This window comes from Nematostella vectensis, chromosome 6 (assembly GCF_932526225.1).
Source record: "Nematostella vectensis chromosome 6, jaNemVect1.1, whole genome shotgun sequence".
Classification (NCBI taxonomy): domain Eukaryota; kingdom Metazoa; phylum Cnidaria; class Anthozoa; order Actiniaria; family Edwardsiidae; genus Nematostella; species Nematostella vectensis.
In genome coordinates, this window is record NC_064039.1 from 16808295 (window position 1) to 16827689 (window position 19395).

The following is a 19395-nucleotide window of genomic DNA, read 5'->3' on the forward strand; positions in this document are numbered from 1 at the left end:
TAGAGTTGAGCCAATGGATGGGAAGCGGGAAAATAAATACCTACTGTTGAATGGCAGTTGTCAAAGTGTGTACCTCCCCAACCTTCACAAATTCAAATATCAATAGAGAAAGAGATCTTTCTGAAGTATAAAAAAATGGGTACTGGAATATATTACTATCGTTTTCATTCATTTATGATTACTTTTTTTTTTTTTGGGGGGGGGGGGGGGGCTAGAAAAAATTGAATAAAAAGGAATCAGAAAAAATTACTTTTTTTCTCTTTCCTCTCCCTTTATTTTTCTTAATAATGGTCAACATGAGAGCCTTTAGTGCTTTGACTTCCAAGGTACTAGAATATTTCTTTCGTATGAATATGAACCAGATATTCATATTGACTCGAGAGTCCATTCTCAGGCCTTGGAAATATTGAAAAAGTCTAAACACTGGTGCAACTCCCCTAGATTTTAACAGTGGTGCCTGTTAAAGATATTATTCAGAGAAAACAAAGAATCAGTGTTGTAAATAGCTTGGTTTTAATAAGGAATATGTATTGTTAAAAAGCACTTGACAATATACACCACCTTCATTCTCTTCCACTGTTGACGTACATAGCAACCTGACCTCAATAGCCAATTAACCCCCTTCCCCCACTTCATATCCAGGGTTAGCCCGCTACAAGAAATGAAACATATTATTAAATTTGCTCACCAGAGGTTCACCCGACACGCACAAATAATCTGGATCTGCCAATTGTATGCTGTTATGAGGTTAAACATAGCATAATAAATAAGTCTTTCTCCCTTTTTGGACACTATCATGTAATTCTCTGCTAAAATTCAACTCAACTGGACCATTCTCTCCCTAACTCAAATGGCATTAGATAACAGCTGTGTTGTTCTTTGTTCTATTGACTTTGTTATATCTTTAAGATGTCAACCACCATCTCAGTCATAGCAAAGGGGCTATTTCTTGAATACAACAATGTCTGGTAAGTCATAGCCAGTGACACCAAAGCTTGTCCCTTGAGTATCCAGGAATTTCCCTCCACAAAGTTGGATGTCATTTACAGGATGCTGGAACTTCATTTCAAACTGAATGAAATAATTAACACTAGCATGAATTCCATAGGTGGGAGAAGGGGTGGAGTTAGGGTTTATAGAAAATAGATCAGTTAGTCTCTTTACAGGCCCACAGATATTTTGAGCGAGAGGGCTTGTTTAACCATTTAGCAGACTATTTTCTCTTAGGTAGCTTGCTATAGCTTACAGTGGTACTCAATTTTCCTTCATTAGAGCAGACCTTTCAGTAGAGTGGTTTTTTTTTCTAAATCTTCGAGCCAGCATGGCTATGAGCAAGCTGTAGGCGTCTCAAGGGTGCTAAACTAATGTGTCTTAACACTGAAAAAGGTATCATTACTACCAGGAAATTTTGCTTTTACAAAAGGAATTCCCCAAAAAATGCAGGAACCAGGGGTACCAACCAGAAAAACTTTGGGGAGGGGTTCGGGAATGAGGGAAAAAGACACTGTATTCAACCCCTTTTAGCCAGCTTTAGGCCCATTTTGGTGGAGGAGTACAGTGTCTGCCGAGGTTGCCTGCTTTTCCAGTTTTCTAAGTGCATTTATTTTTACCTAAAAAATGTTTCTTTACAACAGCTTAACTCAAACCCCAATGATTCCCACAAGAATATTTTTGCCAAACTAACAGCTTGTACCTTTGGTTTGTCATCCTCTCCACTTATTAGCCAAACCCGCACAAAGGTGTCTTCTGACACAGACAATAACTTCAAAAGAACAAGGAAAGAAATTCAAGAAAGTGCCAGATACTTGAAGGAGAGGGAGGGCTAGTGTAAGGGATAGAGGGAGAGGGAAAGGCTAGTGTAAAGGATAGAAGGAGAGGGAAGGGCTAGTGTAAGGGATAGAGGGAGAGGGAAGGGCTAGTGTAAGGGATAGAGGGAGAGGGAAGGGCTAGTGTAAGGGGTAGAGGGAGAGGGAAGGGCTAGTGTAAGGGATAGAGGGAGAGGGAAGGGCTAGTGTAAGGGATAGAGGGAGAGGGAAGGGCTAGTGTAAGGGATAGAGGGAGAGGGAAGGGCTAGTGTAAGGGGTAGAGGGAGAGGGAAGGGCTAGTGTAAGGGATAGAGGGAGAGGGAAGGGCTAGTGTAAGGGATAGAGGGAGAGGGAAGGGCTAGTGTAAGGGATAGAGGGAGAGGGAAGGGCTAGTGTAAGGGATAGAGGGAGAGGGAAGGGCTAGTGTAAGGGATAGAGGGAGAGGGAAGGGCTAGTGTAAGGGATAGAGGGAGAGGGAAGGGCTAGTGTAAGGGATAGAGGGAGAGGGAAGGGCTAGTGTAAGGGATAGAGGGAGAGGGAAGGGCTAGTGTAAGGGATAGAGGGAGAGGGAAGGGCTAGTGTAAGGGGTAGAGGGAGAGGGAAGGGCTAGTGTAAGGGATAGAGGGAGAGGGAAGGGCTAGTGTAAGGGATAGAGGGAGAGGGAAGGGCTAGTGTAAGGGATAGAGGGAGAGGGAAGGGCTAGTGTAAGGGATAGAGGGAGAGGGAAGGGCTAGTGTAAGGGATAGAGGGAGAGGGAAGGGCTAGTGTAAGGGATAGAGGGAGAGGGAAGGGCTAGTGTAAGGGATAGAGGGAGAGGGAAGGGCTAGTGTAAGGGATAGAGGGAGAGGGAAGGGCTAGTGTAAGGGGTAGAGGGAGAGGGAAGGGCTAGTGTTAGGGGTAGAGGGAGGGTAAGGGCTAGTATAAGGGATAGAGTGAGAGAAAGGGGCGAGTGTAAGGGATATTGTAGGTAAGCATGCTCCTGTGCACATGTTTATGGTGTCTGTTAGTATTACATACCAGTCCTGCATCTGGGGCGACATCCAGAGCATTTATCCACCTTGCATGAGCACACACTTCAATCAGTAGCTTGCCTGTTGCACCATTGAAAACCCTGATGTGGCCAGTTCCATATCCTCCAATCACAAGGTTGCGCAGGAGAGCAATTGATGAACAAGGGTTGCTAAATACCAATTAAAAAAGCTATTTTTAAAAAGGAAGTCTTTTCCATGAATGGATCCATGTCACAAGTTGTGCAATTAGTTTCTGCATGGGGCTGCATATGAGCTGCAATAAGGTTGTAAATTTATCATGTGAATGATTAAGGTCCATGGCCAATTACATGTAACTCCTTTCAGTCTCTCTTTCAAAGGCCAAGTAAACATGGATTGGCCGAAAAAAAAAAGAGGTATTTAGTAACTGGGCTAAGCAAAATTGATTTGCTTTCAGTGACATGGACCCAGCAAGAAACAGGTCCTGTAGTCCATGGTTCACCTAATTGGTTCCACTCATAAGGGTGGCTACACTTAGTTACTTTAATCCCACTCATAAGGTTGGCTACACTTAGTTACCTTAATCCCACTCATAAGGGTGGCTACACTTAGTTACCTTAATCCCACTCATAAGGGTGGCTACACTTAGTTACCTTAATCCCACTCATAAGGGTGGCTACACTTAGTTACCTTAATCCCACTCATAAGGGTGGCTACACTTAGTTACTTTAATCCCACTCATAAGGGTGGCTACACTATGTTACTTTAATCCCACTTATAAGGGTGGCTACACTATGTTACTTTAATCCCACTCATAAGGGTGGCTACACTTAGTTACTTTAATCCCACTCATAAGGGTGGCTACACTATGTTACTTTAATCCCACTTATAAGGGTGGCTACACTTAGTTACTTTGATCCCACTCATAAGGGTGGCTACACTATGTTACTCTGATCCCACTCATAAGGGTGGCTACACTATGTTACTTTGATCCCACTCATAAGGGTGGCTACACTTAGTCACTTTAATCCCACTCATAAGGGTGGCTACAATTAGTTACTTTAATCCCACTCATAAGGGTGGCTACACTATGTTACTTTGATCCCACTCATAAGGGTGGCTACACTTAGTTACTTTAATCCCACTCATAAGGGTGGCTACACTATGTTACTTTGATCCCACTCATAAGGGTGGCTACACTTAGTTACTTTAATCCCACTCATAAGGGTGGCTACACTTAGTTACTTCAATCCCACTCATAAGGGTTGCTACACTTAGTTACCTTGATCCCACTCATAAGGGTGGCTACACTTAGTTACTTTAATCCCACTCATAAGGGTGGCTACACTTAGTTACCTTAATCCCACTCATAAGGGTGGCTACACTTAGTTACTTCAATCCCACTCATAAGGGTGGCTACACTTAGTTACCTTGATCCCACTCATAAGGGTGGCTACACTTAGTTACCTTGATCCCACTCATAAGGGTGGCTACACTTAGTTACTTTAATCCTACTCATAAGGGTGGCTACACTTAGTTGCTTTAATCCTACTCATAAGGGTGGCTACACTTAGTTACCTTAATCCCACTCATAAGGGTGGCTACACTTAGTTACCTTAATCCCACTCATAAGGGTGGCTACACTTAGTTACTTTAATCCCACTCATAAGGGTGGCTACACTTAGTTGCTTTAATCCTACTCATAAGGGTGGCTACACTTAGTTACCTTAATCCCACTCATAAGGGTGGCTACACTTAGTTACCTTAATCCCACTTATAAGGGTGGCTACACTTAGTTACCTTAATCCCACTCATAAGGGTGGCTACACTTAGTTACCTTAATCCCACTCATAAGGGTGGCTACACTATGTTACTTTAATTCTACTCATAAGGGTGGCTACACTTAGTTACTTTAATCCCACTCATAAGGGTGGCTACACTTAGTTACTTTAATCCCACTCATAAGGGTGGCTACACTATGTTACTTTAATCCCACTCATAAGGGTGGCTACACTTAGTTACTTTAATCCCACTCATAAGGGTGGCTACACTTAGTTACCTTAATCCCACTCATAAGGGTGGCTACACTATGTTACTTTGATCCCACTCATAAGGGTGGCTACACTTAGTTACCTTAATCCCACTCATAAGGGTGGCTACACTTAGTTACTTTAATCCCACTCATAAGGGTGGCTACACTTAGTTACCTTAATCCCACTCATAAGGGTGGCTACACTATGTTACTTTGATCCCACTCATAAGGGTGGCTACACTTAGTTACCTTGATCCCACTCATAAGGGTGGCTACACTTAGTTACCTTAATCCCACTCATAAGGGTGGCTACACTTAGTTACTTTAATCCCACTCATAAGGGTGGCTACACTTAGTTACCTTAATCCCACTCATAAGGGTGGCTACACTTAGTTACCTTAATCCCACTCATAAGGGTGGCTACACTATGTTACTTTAATCCCACTCATAAGGGTGGCTACACTTAGTTACTTTAATCCCACTCATAAGGGTGGCTACACTATGTTACTTTAATCCCACTTATAAGGGTGGCTACACTTAGTTACTTTAATCCCACTCATAAGGTTGGCTACACTTAGTTACTTTAATCCCACACATAAGGGTGGCTACACTTAGTTACTTCAATCGCACTCATAAGGGTGGCTACACTTAGTTACCTTAATCCCACTTATAAGGGTGGCTACACTTAGTTACCTTAATCCCACTTATAAGGGTGGCTACACTATGTTACTTTAATCCCACTTATAAGGGTGGCTACACTATGTTACTTTAATCCCACTCATAAGGTTGGCTACACTTAGTTACTTTAATCCCACTCATAAGGGTGGCTACACTTAGTTACTTTAATCCCACTTATAAGGGTGGTTACACTTAGTTACCTTAATCCCACTCATAAGGGTGGCTACACTATGTTACTTTGATCCCACTCATAAGGGTGGCTACACTTAGTTACTTTAATCCCACTCATAAGGGTGGCTACACTATGTTACTTTGATCCCACTCATAAGGGTGGCTACACTTAGTTACTTTAATCCCACTCATAAGGGTGGCTACACTTAGTTACTTTAATCCCACTCATAAGGGTGGCTACACTATGTTACTTTAATCCCACTTATAAGGGTGGCTACACTTAGTTACTTTGATCCCACTCATAAGGGCTGCTACACTATGTTACTTTGATCCCACTCATAAGGGTGGCTACACTATGTTACTTTGATCCCACTCATAAGGGTGGCTACACTTAGTTACTTTAATCCCACTCATAAGGGTGGCTACACTTAGTTACTTCAATCCCACTCATAAGGGTGGCTACAATTAGTTACTTTAATCCCACTCATAAGGGTGGCTACACTATGTTACTTTGATCCCACTCATAAGGGTGGCTACACTTAGTTACTTTAATCCCACTCATAAGGGTGGCTACACTATGTTACTTTGATCCCACTCATAAGGGTGGCTACACTTAGTTACTTTAATCCCACTCATAAGGGTGGCTACACTTAGTTACTTCAATCCCACTCATAAGGGTGGCTACACTTAGTTACCTTGATCCCACTCATAAGGGTGGCTACACTTAGTTACTTTAATCCCACTCATAAGGGTGGCTACACTTAGTTACCTTAATCCCACTCATAAGGGTGGCTACACTTAGTTACTTCAATCCCACTCATAAGGGTGGCTACACTTAGTTACCTTGATCCCACTCATAAGGGTGGCTACACTTAGTTACCTTGATCCCACTCATAAGGGTGGCTACACTTAGTTACTTTAATCCCACTCATAAGGGTGGCTACACTTAGTTGCTTTAATCCCACTCATAAGGGTGGCTACACTTAGTTGCTTTAATCCTACTCATAAGGGTGGCTACACTTAGTTACCTTAATCCCACTCATAAGGGTGGCTACACTTAGTTACCTTAATCCCACTCATAAGGGTGGCTACACTTAGTTACCTTAATCCCACTTATAAGGGTGGCTACACTTAGTTACCTTAATCCCACTCATAAGGGTGGCTACACTTAGTTACCTTAATCCCACTCATAAGGGTGGCTACACTATGTTACTTTAATTCTACTCATAAGGGTGGCTACACTTAGTTACTTTAATCCCACTCATAAGGGTGGCTACACTTAGTTACTTTAATCCCACTCATAAGGGTGGCTACACTATGTTACTTTAATCCCACTCATAAGGGTGGCTACACTTAGTTACCTTAATCCCACTCATAAGGGTGGCTACACTTAGTTACTTCAATCCCACTCATAAGGGTGGCTACACTTAGTTACTTTAATCCCACTCATAAGGGTGGCTACACTTAGTTACTTTAATCCCACTTATAAGGGTGGTTACACTTAGTTACCTTAATCCCACTCATAAGGGTGGCTACACTATGTTACTTTGATCCCACTCATAAGGGTGGCTACAATTAGTTACTTTAATCCCACTCATAAGGGTGGCTACACTATGTTACTTTGATCCCACTCATAAGGGTGGCTACACTTAGTTACTTTAATCCCACTCATAAGGGTGGCTATACTTAGTTACTTCAATCCCACTCATAAGGGTGGCTACACTTAGTTACCTTGATCCCACTCATAAGGGTGGCTACACTTAGTTACCTTGATCCCACTCATAAGGGTGGCTACACTTAGTTACCTTAATCCCACTCATAAGGGTGGCTACACTTAGTTACTTCAATCCCACTCATAAGGGTGGCTACACTTAGTTACTCTGATCCCACTCATAAGGGTGGCTACACTTAGTTACCTTGATCCCACTCATAAGGGTGGCTACACTTAGTTACTTTAATCCCACTTATAAGGGTGGTTACACTTAGTTACCTTAATCCCACTCATAAGGGTGGCTACACTATGTTACTTTGATCCCACTCATAAGGGTGGCTACACTTAGTTACTTTAATCCCACTCATAAGGGTGGCTACACTATGTTACTTTGATCCCACTCATAAGGGTGGCTACACTTAGTTACTTTAATCCCACTCATAAGGGTGGCTACACTTAGTTACTTCAATCCCACTCATAAGGGTGGCTACACTTAGTTACCTTGATCCCACTCATAAGGGTGGCTACACTTAGTTACCTTGATCCCACTCATAAGGGTGGCTACACTTAGTTACCTTAATCCCACTCATAAGGGTGGCTACACTTAGTTACTTCAATCCCACTCATAAGGGTGGCTACACTTAGTTACCTTGATCCCACTCATAAGGGTGGCTACACTTAGTTACCTTGATCCCACTCATAAGGGTGGCTACACTTAGTTACTTTAATCCCACTCATAAGGGTGGCTACACTTAGTTACCTTAATCCCACTCATAAGGGTGGCTACACTATGTTACTTTGATCCCACTCATAAGGGTGGCTACACTTAGTTACTTTAATCCCACTCATAAGGGTGGCTACACTATGTTACTTTGATCCCACTCATAAGGGTGGCTACACTTAGTTACTTTAATCCCACTCATAAGGGTGGCTACACTTAGTTACTTCAATCCCACTCATAAGGGTGGCTACACTTAGTTACCTTGATCCCACTCATAAGGGTGGCTACACTTAGTTACTTTAATCCCACTCATAAGGGTGGCTACACTTAGTTACCTTAATCCCACTCATAAGGGTGGCTACACTTAGTTACTTCAATCCCACTCATAAGGGTGGCTACACTTAGTTACCTTGATCCCACTCATAAGGGTGGCTACACTTAGTTACCTTGATCCCACTCATAAGGGTGGCTACACTTAGTTACTTTAATCCCACTCATAAGGGTGGCTACACTTAGTTGCTTTAATCCTACTCATAAGGGTGGCTACACTTAGTTACCTTAATCCCACTCATAAGGGTGGCTACACTTAGTTACCTTAATCCCACTCATAAGGGTGGCTACACTTAGTTACTTTAATCCCACTCATAAGGGTGGCTACACTTAGTTGCTTTAATCCTACTCATAAGGGTGGCTACACTTAGTTACCTTAATCCCACTCATAAGGGTGGCTACACTTAGTTACCTTAATCCCACTTATAAGGGTGGCTACACTTAGTTACCTTAATCCCACTCATAAGGTTGGCTACACTTAGTTACTTTAATCCCACACATAAGGGTGGCTACACTTAGTTACTTCAATCGCACTCATAAGGGTGGCTACACTTAGTTACCTTAATCCCACTTATAAGGGTGGCTACACTTAGTTACCTTAATCCCACTTATAAGGGTGGCTACACTTAGTTACCTTAATCCCACTCATAAGGTTGGCTACACTTAGTTACCTTAATCCCACTCATAAGGGTGGCTACACTTAGTTACCTTAATCCCACTTATAAGGGTGGCTACACTTAGTTACCTTAATCCCACTCATAAGGTTGGCTACACTTAGTTACTTTAATCCCACACATAAGGGTGGCTACACTTAGTTACTTCAATCCCACTCATAAGGGTGGCTACACTTAGTTACCTTGATCCCACTCATAAGGGTGGCTACACTTAGTTACCTTGATCCCACTCATAAGGGTGGCTACACTTAGTTACCTTAATCCCACTCATAAGGGTGGCTACACTTAGTTACTTCAATCCCACTCATAAGGGTGGCTACACTTAGTTACTCTGATCCCACTCATAAGGGTGGCTACACTTAGTTACCTTGATCCCACTCATAAGGGTGGCTACACTTAGTTACTTTAATCCCACTTATAAGGGTGGTTACACTTAGTTACCTTAATCCCACTCATAAGGGTGGCTACACTATGTTACTTTGATCCCACTCATAAGGGTGGCTACACTTAGTTACTTTAATCCCACTCATAAGGGTGGCTACACTATGTTACTTTGATCCCACTCATAAGGGTGGCTACACTTAGTTACTTTAATCCCACTCATAAGGGTGGCTACACTTAGTTACTTCAATCCCACTCATAAGGGTGGCTACACTTAGTTACCTTGATCCCACTCATAAGGGTGGCTACACTTAGTTACCTTGATCCCACTCATAAGGGTGGCTACACTTAGTTACCTTAATCCCACTCATAAGGGTGGCTACACTTAGTTACTTCAATCCCACTCATAAGGGTGGCTACACTTAGTTACCTTGATCCCACTCATAAGGGTGGCTACACTTAGTTACCTTGATCCCACTCATAAGGGTGGCTACACTTAGTTACTTTAATCCCACTCATAAGGGTGGCTACACTTAGTTACCTTAATCCCACTCATAAGGGTGGCTACACTATGTTACTTTGATCCCACTCATAAGGGTGGCTACACTTAGTTACTTTAATCCCACTCATAAGGGTGGCTACACTATGTTACTTTGATCCCACTCATAAGGGTGGCTACACTTAGTTACTTTAATCCCACTCATAAGGGTGGCTACACTTAGTTACTTCAATCCCATTCATAAGGGTGGCTACACTTAGTTACCTTGATCCCACTCATAAGGGTGGCTACACTTAGTTACTTTAATCCCACTCATAAGGGTGGCTACACTTAGTTACCTTAATCCCACTCATAAGGGTGGCTACACTTAGTTACTTCAATCCCACTCATAAGGGTGGCTACACTTAGTTACCTTGATCCCACTCATAAGGGTGGCTACACTTAGTTACCTTGATCCCACTCATAAGGGTGGCTACACTTAGTTACTTTAATCCCACTCATAAGGGTGGCTACACTTAGTTGCTTTAATCCTACTCATAAGGGTGGCTACACTTAGTTACCTTAATCCCACTCATAAGGGTGGCTACACTTAGTTACCTTAATCCCACTCATAAGGGTGGCTACACTTAGTTACTTTAATCCCACTCATAAGGGTGGCTACACTTAGTTGCTTTAATCCTACTCATAAGGGTGGCTACACTTAGTTACCTTAATCCCACTCATAAGGGTGGCTACACTTAGTTACCTTAATCCCACTTATAAGGGTGGCTACACTTAGTTACCTTAATCCCACTCATAAGGTTGGCTACACTTAGTTACTTTAATCCCACACATAAGGGTGGCTACACTTAGTTACTTCAATCGCACTCATAAGGGTGGCTACACTTAGTTACCTTAATCCCACTTATAAGGGTGGCTACACTTAGTTACCTTAATCCCACTTATAAGGGTGGCTACACTATGTTACTTTAATCCCACTTATAAGGGTGGCTACACTATGTTACTTTAATCCCACTCATAAGGTTGGCTACACTTAGTTACTTTAATCCCACTCATAAGGGTGGCTACACTTAGTTACTTTAATCCCACTCATAAGGGTGGTTACACTTCGTTACCTTAATCCCACTCATAAGGGTGGCTACACTTAGTTACCTCAATCCCACTCATAAGGGTGGCTACACTTAGTTACCTTAATCCCACTCATAAGGGTGGCTACACTTAGTTACTTTAATCCCACTCATAAGGGTGGCTACACTTAGTTACTTTAATCCCACTCATAAGGGTGGCTACACTATGTTACTTTAATCCTACTCATAAGGGTGGCTACACTTAGTTACCTTAATCCCACACATAAGGGTGGCTACACTTAGTTACTTTAATCCCACTCATAAGGGTGGCTACACTTAGTTACTTTAATCCCACTCATAAGGGTGGCTACACTATGTTACTTTAATCCCACTTATAAGGGTGGCTACACTATGTTACTTTAATCCCACTCATAAGGTTGGCTACACTTAGTTACTTTAATCCCACACATAAGGGTGGCTTCACTTAGTTACTTCAATCGCACTCATAAGGGTGGCTACACTTAGTTACCTTAATCCCACTTATAAGGGTGGCTACACTTAGTTACCTTAATCCCACTCATAAGGGTGGCTACACTTAGTTACCTTAATCCCACTCATAAGGGTGGCTACACTTAGTTACCTTAATCCCACTTATAAGGGTGGCTACACTATGTTACTTTAATCCCACTTATAAGGGTGGCTACACTATGTTACTTTAATCCCACTCATAAGGTTGGCTACACTTAGTTACTTTAATCCCACTCATAAGGGTGGCTACACTTAGTTACTTTAATCCCACTTATAAGGGTGGTTACACTTAGTTACCTTAATCCCACTCATAAGGGTGGCTACACTTAGTTACCTTAATCCCACTCATAAGGGTGGCTACACTTAGTTACTTTAATCCCACTCATAAAGGTGGCTACACTTAGTTACTTTAATCCCACTCATAAGGGTGGCTACACTATGTTACTTTAATCCTACTCATAAGGGTGGCTACACTTAGTTACCTTAATCCCACACATAAGGGTGGCTACACTTAGTTACTTTAATCCCACTCATAAGGGTGGCTACACTTAGTTACTTTAATCCCACTCATAAGGGTGGCTACACTATGTTACTTTAATCCCACTTATAAGGTTGGCTACACTTAGTTACTTTAATCCCACTCATAAGGGTGGCTACACTTAGTTACCTTAATCCCACTCATAAGGGTGGCTACACTTAGTTACCTTAATCCCACTTATAAGGGTGGCTACACTATGTTACTTTAATCCCACTTATAAGGGTGGCTACACTATGTTACTTTAATCCCACTCATAAGGTTGGCTACACTTAGTTACTTTAATCCCACTCATAAGGGTGGCTACACTTAGTTACTTTAATCCCACTTATAAGGGTGGTTACACTTAGTTACCTTAATCCCACTCATAAGGGTGGCTACACTTAGTTACCTTAATCCCACTCATAAGGGTGGCTACACTTAGTTACTTTAATCCCACTCATAAGGGTGGCTACACTTAGTTACTTTAATCCCACTCATAAGGGTGGCTACACTATGTTACTTTAATCCTACTCATAAGGGTGGCTACACTTAGTTACCTTAATCCCACACATAAGGGTGGCTACACTTAGTTACTTTAATCCCACTCATAAGGGTGGCTACACTTAGTTACTTTAATCCCACTCATAAGGGTGGCTACACTATGTTACTTTAATCCCACTTATAAGGTTGGCTACACTTAGTTACTTTAATCCCACTCATAAGGGTGGCTACACTTAGTTACTTTAATCCCACTTATAAGGGTGGTTACACTTAGTTACCTTAATCCCACTCATAAGGGTGGCTACACTTAGTTACCTTAATCCCACTCATAAGGGTGGCTACACTTAGTTACTTTAATCCCACTCATAAGGGTGGCTACACTTAGTTACTTTAATCCCACTCATAAGGGTGGCTACACTTAGTTACCTTAATCCCACTCATAAGGGTGGCTACACTTAGTTACTTTAATCCCACTCATAAGGGTGGCTACACTTAGTTACCTTAATCCCACTCATAAGGGTGGCTACACTTAGTTACTTTAATCCCACTCATAAGGGTGGCTACACTTAGTTACCTTAATCCCACTTATAAGGGTGGTTACACTTAGTTACCTTAATCCCACTCATAAGGGTGGCTACACTTAGTTACTTCAATCCCACTCATAAGGGTGGCTACACTTAGTTACCTTAATCCCACTTATAAGGGTGGCTACACTTAGTAACTTTAATCCCACTCATAAGGGTGGCTACACTTAGTTACTTTAATCCCACTCATAAGGGTGGCTACACTATGTTACTTTAATCCCACTCATAAGGGTGGCTACACTATGTTACTTTAATCCCACTCATAAGGGTGGCTACACTTAGTTACTTTTATCCCACTCATAAGGGTGGCTACACTTAGTTACTTTAATCCCACTCATAAGGGTGGCTACACTTAGTTACCTTAATCCCACTTATAAGGGAGGCTACACTTAGTTACTTTAATCCCACTCATAAGGGTGGCTACACTTAGTTACTTTAATCCCACTCATAAGGGTGGCTACACTATGTTACTTTAATCCCACTCATAAGGGTGGCTACACTTAGTTACTTCAATCGCACTCATAAGGGTGGCTACACTTATAACAATAATTTGGTCAGTCTGGGGAATGGGCATTCTAAACATCTCAAATAAGCCATCATTTAAGATTCCATACCATTTTCACTACTTCTTCTATTGACTACGTTAAGGGGGTCTTAAAGGGGTCCATTTTGTTGAAGTTTCATGTTTCTAACACTTTTACCCTAAACCATTTATACCATGGGTGGTCTGCTATTTGGAGATTACTAAGTTCAGGGCATCATTTTATCGAGGTTCCATGTTTCTTTTACCCATACCCTAAACCATTAAGGGATTCCAAATTTTAGGGCGTCGATTATAGAAGTTCAAGTTTCTTTCACTCTTACCCGAAACCTTTAATCTGAGAAAGCTGAGTAAAGTGTCCACCAGATTGCCAGATGATCATGTGACCTGATTCATCACTGGACACCATCTTGCCTCCATGGCTAACCAAGTCACAGATCGCTCCATTGTGACTAGACAACGTCTCCTGTAGCTTAACACCTGTACCACGGGCAGGCACATCAAATACCATAATACCACCATCAGATGAACCTACAAATAGTACAACAGGAACATTGAATACCAAATACCACCATCAGATGAAGCTACAAATAGTACAACAAGAACATTGAACACGATACCACCATCAGATGAAGCTACAAATAGTACAACGGGAACATTGAACACAATTCCACCATCAGATGAAGCTACAAATAGTACAACGGGAACATTGAATAAAATACCACCATCAGATGAACCTCTAAATAGTACAACAGGAACATTGAACACAATACCACCATCAGATGAAACTACAAATAGTACAAAGGGAACATTGATACTTTACAGCTTTATGTTAAATTTCCGACTAGTTCAATTAAATTAACGAAAAACTTCATTTCTAAAATAGAGACAGAAGAATTTATATTCTTCCATTCTCCTGATCTTGAATTCTCCCAAACAAAACCATCTTAGTTTCCAAAACACTTGGAATTTGAAGGCTTTATTGGTAAAAATAGGATAAAAATAACTTCAGCATGCCCACATGATAAAATGATGGAACAAAAACTGTTCTTATCTACCAATTTATGTTACTTACCAACACATATATATTTATCGCCAACAGCACAAATACCCCTGGAAAACTGAGAGTATACTGTGAAATAAGAACATTTTGGTTTAGTCAGTAAATTGACTTTGACTTTTAATATTTTTGCATATCAAATCCTACAACCCTGAAAATCTGCCAGCCACTAACAAATTAGTCAGGATAAGAAGACCTAAGTACAGTAAAAATATTAATTCATACCTGGCTTATAATGGGTGAAGGGCCGATTTTGGCTTAATTAAAGGTTTTGTTGCAAGCTGTGATCTTTCAGTAATTGGATTGTATTCCAGGGCAAATAAGGCTTTATAAACATTACAAAATTGCTTTTGAAAGACATGTTCTATAGCTCAATATTTTCTTGGTTACACTGTTAAAATTGGAAAATTATGTATTTGAATGTAATATGGTGTAGGTGTTTCAGGTGTAGAAATTGCAGTGTGAAGTTTTGAGGCCTGAGATCACTGTAAAAATCAAAGCAAGTGTTGTGTGACAAATATAGTAAAAGTACCAATTAGGCTGTTAACAAGTTTTAATATTCCTCAACTACTCCTTTGGTATTGTATTATGTGAAAATACAGCAGTGTTTTTGCAAGAAAACATCAAAATATCTTTATATGAATGTGGTATGATGGTATTTGATTGAAAAAACTTCAGTTACTGACTTGAAGTATCTGATGCAAATTGCATTGTTATGGAGTGAATTTGATAATGTTGTGAAGGAGAGGAGGCGCTGTAGGCCACTTGGTACCTTCAGTTGCCTCACAAGGAGGCAGAGATTGCCAGAAGACCATGATTGAACCATCAGGATCAAACATCTTGATACAGAAAATCAATCAAATATGTGACTACGTGACATTATATAATAATAACAACAAAAATTGGAAATAATAGGTAATGATAATGATGATGATGATGGTAATAATGATGATGATGATGATGATGATGATGATGATGATGATGATGATGATGATGAATGCTAAGCAACAAGGTGTGGCAAAACAATACTCAACCTTTTTACAAAAGAGGAAATACTGGAATGGTGCATATTCTTTATTTTATATCTACTTACCTGTACACCTTTGACGGATGCAATTACTAAGACATTTCTATTAGGCAGCTCACACCACTTAGCCTAGAAAGAATGGTACATTAACTTAATGTGGTGATGGAATAACATCACCAAGACTGGGGAGAAAGGGGGGGTGTTACGGTGATTGAATAATATCACTAAGCCTTGGGAAAAAGAGGGTGTGTTAAGGTGATGGAATAACATCACTAAGCCTAGGGAGAAAGAGGGTGTGTTAAGGTGATGGAATAACATCACAAAGCCTAGGGAGAAAGAGGGGGTGTTAAAGTGATGGAATAACATCACTAAGCCTAGGGAGAAAGAGGATGTGTTAAGGTGATGGAATAACATCACTAAGCCTAGGGAGAAAGAGGGTGTGTTAAGGTGATGGAATAACATCACTAAGCCTAGGGAGAAAGAGGGGGTGTTAAAGTGATGGAATAACATCACTAAGCCTAGGGAGAAAGAGGGTGTGTTAAGGTGATGGAATAACATCACTAAGCCTAGGGAGAAAGAGGGTGTGTTAAGGTGATGGAATAACATCACTAAGCCTAGGGAGAAAGAGGGGGTTTTAAGGTGATGGAATAACATCACTAAGCCTAGGGAGAAAGAGGGAGTGTTAAGGTGATGGAATGACATCACTAAGCCTAGGGAGAAAGAGGGGGTGTTAAGGTGATGGAATAACATCACTAAGCCTAGGGAGAAAGAGGGTGTGTTAAGGTGATGGAATAACATACCTAAGCCTAGGGAGAAAGAGGGGTTGTTAAGGTGATGGAATAATATCACTAAGCCTTGGGAGAAAGAGGGTGTGTTAAAGTGATGGAATAACATCACTAAGCCTAGGGAGAAAGAGGGGGTGTTAAGGTGATGGAATAACATCACTAAGCCTAGGGAGAAAGAGGGTGTGTTAAGGTGATGGAATAACATCACAAAGCCTAGGGAGAAAGAGGGGGTGTTAAAGTGATGGAATAACATCACTAAGCCTAGGGAGAAAGAGGGTGTGTTAAGGTGATGGAATAACATCACTAAGCCTAGGGAGAAAGAGGGTGTGTTAAGGTGATGGAATAACATCACTAAGCCTAGGGAGAAAGAGGGGGTGTTAAAGTGATGGAATAACATCACTAAGCCTAGGGAGAAAGAGGGTGTGTTAAGGTGATGGAATAACATCACTAAGCCTAGGGAGAAAGAGGGTGTGTTAAGGTGATGGAATAACATCACTAAGCCTAGGGAGAAAGAGGGGGTGTTAAGGTGATGGAATAACATCACTAAGCCTAGGGAGAAAGAGGGAGTGTTAAGGTGATGGAATGACATCACTAAGCCTAGGGAGAAAGAGGGGGTGTTAAGGTGATGGAATAACATCACTAAGCCTAGGGAGAAAGAGGGTGTGTTAAGGTGATGGAATAACATACCTAAGCCTAGGGAGAAAGAGGGGTTGTTAAGGTGATGGAATAATATCACTAAGCCTTGGGAGAAAGAGGGTGTGTTAAAGTGATGGAATAACATCACTAAGCCTAGGGAGAAAGAGGGGGTGTTAAGGTGATGGAATAACATCACTAAGCCTAGGGAGAAAGAGGGTGTGTTAAGGTGATGGAATAACATGACTAAGCCTAGGGAGAAAGAGGGCGTGTTAAGGTGATGGAATAACATCACCAAGACTGGGGAGAAAGAGGGTGTGTTAAGGTGATGGAATAACATCACTAAGCCTAGGGAGAAAGAGGGGGTGTTAAAGTGATGGAATAACATCACTAAGCCTAGGGAGAAAGAGGGTGTGTTAAAGTGATGTAATAACATCACTAAGCCTAGGGAGAAAGAGGGTGTGTTAAGGTGATGGAATAACATCACTAAGCCTAGGGAGAAAGAGGGTGTGTTAAGGTGATGGAATAACATCACTAAGCCTAGGGAGAAAAAGGAGAAAGAGGGGGTGTTAAGGTGATGCAACAGCAACATCAAGCTACTGTGTTATTTTCAAATCATGAAACACATGCAAATGACGAATTTTACAGTTGGTAAGTTTACTATGAACTACGAAATTACATGCAGCTATGGCAGGACTGGAATTAAAATATATTGTCCGTTCTGTCGGGAAATGTGACTCCCAAAGACAGGATGAAGCTAAGCACTACCCCCTGTGATTATTCCGTGATTTACGTGAACTTTGCCTAGAAAAACCTTTTGGTTTCTGGCACTTCTTGAAGCTCTTGCTATTGTGGCCATTTTATTTGAAGGAAAAACAGCATGCGCTTTGCATATTTACCATGGAAACGGGAAGCCATTTAGTGGCAAATAATGGCTATTCAGCAGATTATCCAGAGTTCTATCAAGGCTTTGTGCAACGCTATTTTATCCGCCAGATAACTATCTGCTGGATAGGGATTTTATCCAGCTGTGAGAGCCTATTTAGCGGATAACTTATTCAGGCTTTCTGCAGCCGGCCCCTGGTTCACGAACACAATTAATGACTTTTTGTATTTACAAGCTAAGCAAGTTCAGATAGAGTTAGCCTAAAAAAGTACAGCATGGTTTATACTGTACCAGAGAACCCAAAGGCTTTTTACGAAATAGGCAAATGAAGCATTATAGAGTGACCTCAGAACAGATCTCATCAATAATTTTGCCGTATTCCCGGTTTTAATGCTACTTATGAACATAGTAGAATGGAAATCAAATAATATTTGAAAGTGAATTGTTACATACTTTTTCGATTTTCAATCAGGGCAAATAAAAAAGATAAAAAATGGAAAAAAAATAGTCTAAATAGCGCTGTTTGCACAAGTACACCAATAACTTGCTCTCTTGTCAAGGAAATAAGTTTTAGTTGTCATTTGTATCCATGGATGCGATCCAAGCCCAGCTGAAGCATTAAATTATATTACACATCCGGCAAATATAACTAGAACCTTTAGCCATTGGAAACTTGAAGTATATCTCTACTAGACAAACCTGTAGCACGGAGGAGCTGCTGTGAGCACCTTCTCCCTTGCAAGAAACTTGTCGTTGAGTTGGAATCGACCCCTTCGCGACATTCGTAAGGCAGACAAACGCCTTATGTACTACCGCATAAGTGATAGTTTCTTTCTCTTTAACGGGCCAAATCGCTAGGTTATTACATAGCGAGGAGGCACTAGCTTTAAGGTTTACTGGTGCATCCTTTACGTACATGTTTAAGGTGGGTTTGTGCTAAGTGGAGGGAATTCTGCTGGAAAAGACGACGGAGACTACACTTTACCAGGGCAGGTGAGGGGCAAGCGACCGGGCCTGCAGCTTGTGACGCCTGGCGGGAATAAACATATATATTTTTACAACATGATTTTAGATTAACTAAAAAAAGCAAAAAATGAAAGAAAAAAAACAAGATAAAGAAGATCGAACATTCCTCTTGATCCTTATTAAGGTTTTACTTTTAAGGAGAAGCCCCTTAAACTAGTTTGCTAATAGAATTTAAAAAAAAATCAAATCGTAGCTGCGAAAACTTTTAAGCAAGTAAAAAAAAAATTAGGATTGTTTGCACTTGATGAG

The 19395-nt window shown here is 41.2% G+C and overlaps 1 protein-coding gene across 1 annotated transcript; it reads right to left on the reverse strand.

The window, feature by feature from the left end:
* Window positions 1–496: 496 nt before the first annotated feature.
* On the reverse strand, window positions 497–19129 carry LOC5513286 (WD repeat-containing protein 54). The gene is made up of 8 exons (XM_048728721.1): window positions 18820–19129; window positions 15883–15945; window positions 15562–15628; window positions 14805–14861; window positions 14053–14260; window positions 2823–2985; window positions 1694–1762; window positions 497–1071 (listed from the first exon to the last, which is right to left on the reverse strand). The coding sequence occupies exons 1-8, from the start codon at window positions 19036–19038 to the stop codon at window positions 943–945; spliced, it is 975 nt and encodes a 324-aa protein (XP_048584678.1). The 5' UTR covers window positions 19039–19129; the 3' UTR covers window positions 497–942.
* Window positions 19130–19395: the final 266 nt, after the last annotated feature.

What these genes read in the sequence shown, in the direction of transcription:
- LOC5513286 (XM_048728721.1), bottom strand. Translation starts at nt 19,038, where the DNA reads ATGTACGTAAAGGATGCACCAGTAAACCTTAAAGCTAGTGCCTCCTCG. An exon ending in GCAGCTCCTCCGTGCTACAG is followed by an intron (nt 15,946 to 18,819) that starts GTTTGTCTAGTA and finishes CATTCTTTCTAG; the next exon opens with GCTAAGTGGTGTGAGCTGCC. An exon ending in TCCTTGTGAGGCAACTGAAG is followed by an intron (nt 14,862 to 15,561) that starts GTACCAAGTGGC and finishes CTTATTTCACAG; the next exon opens with TATACTCTCAGTTTTCCAGG.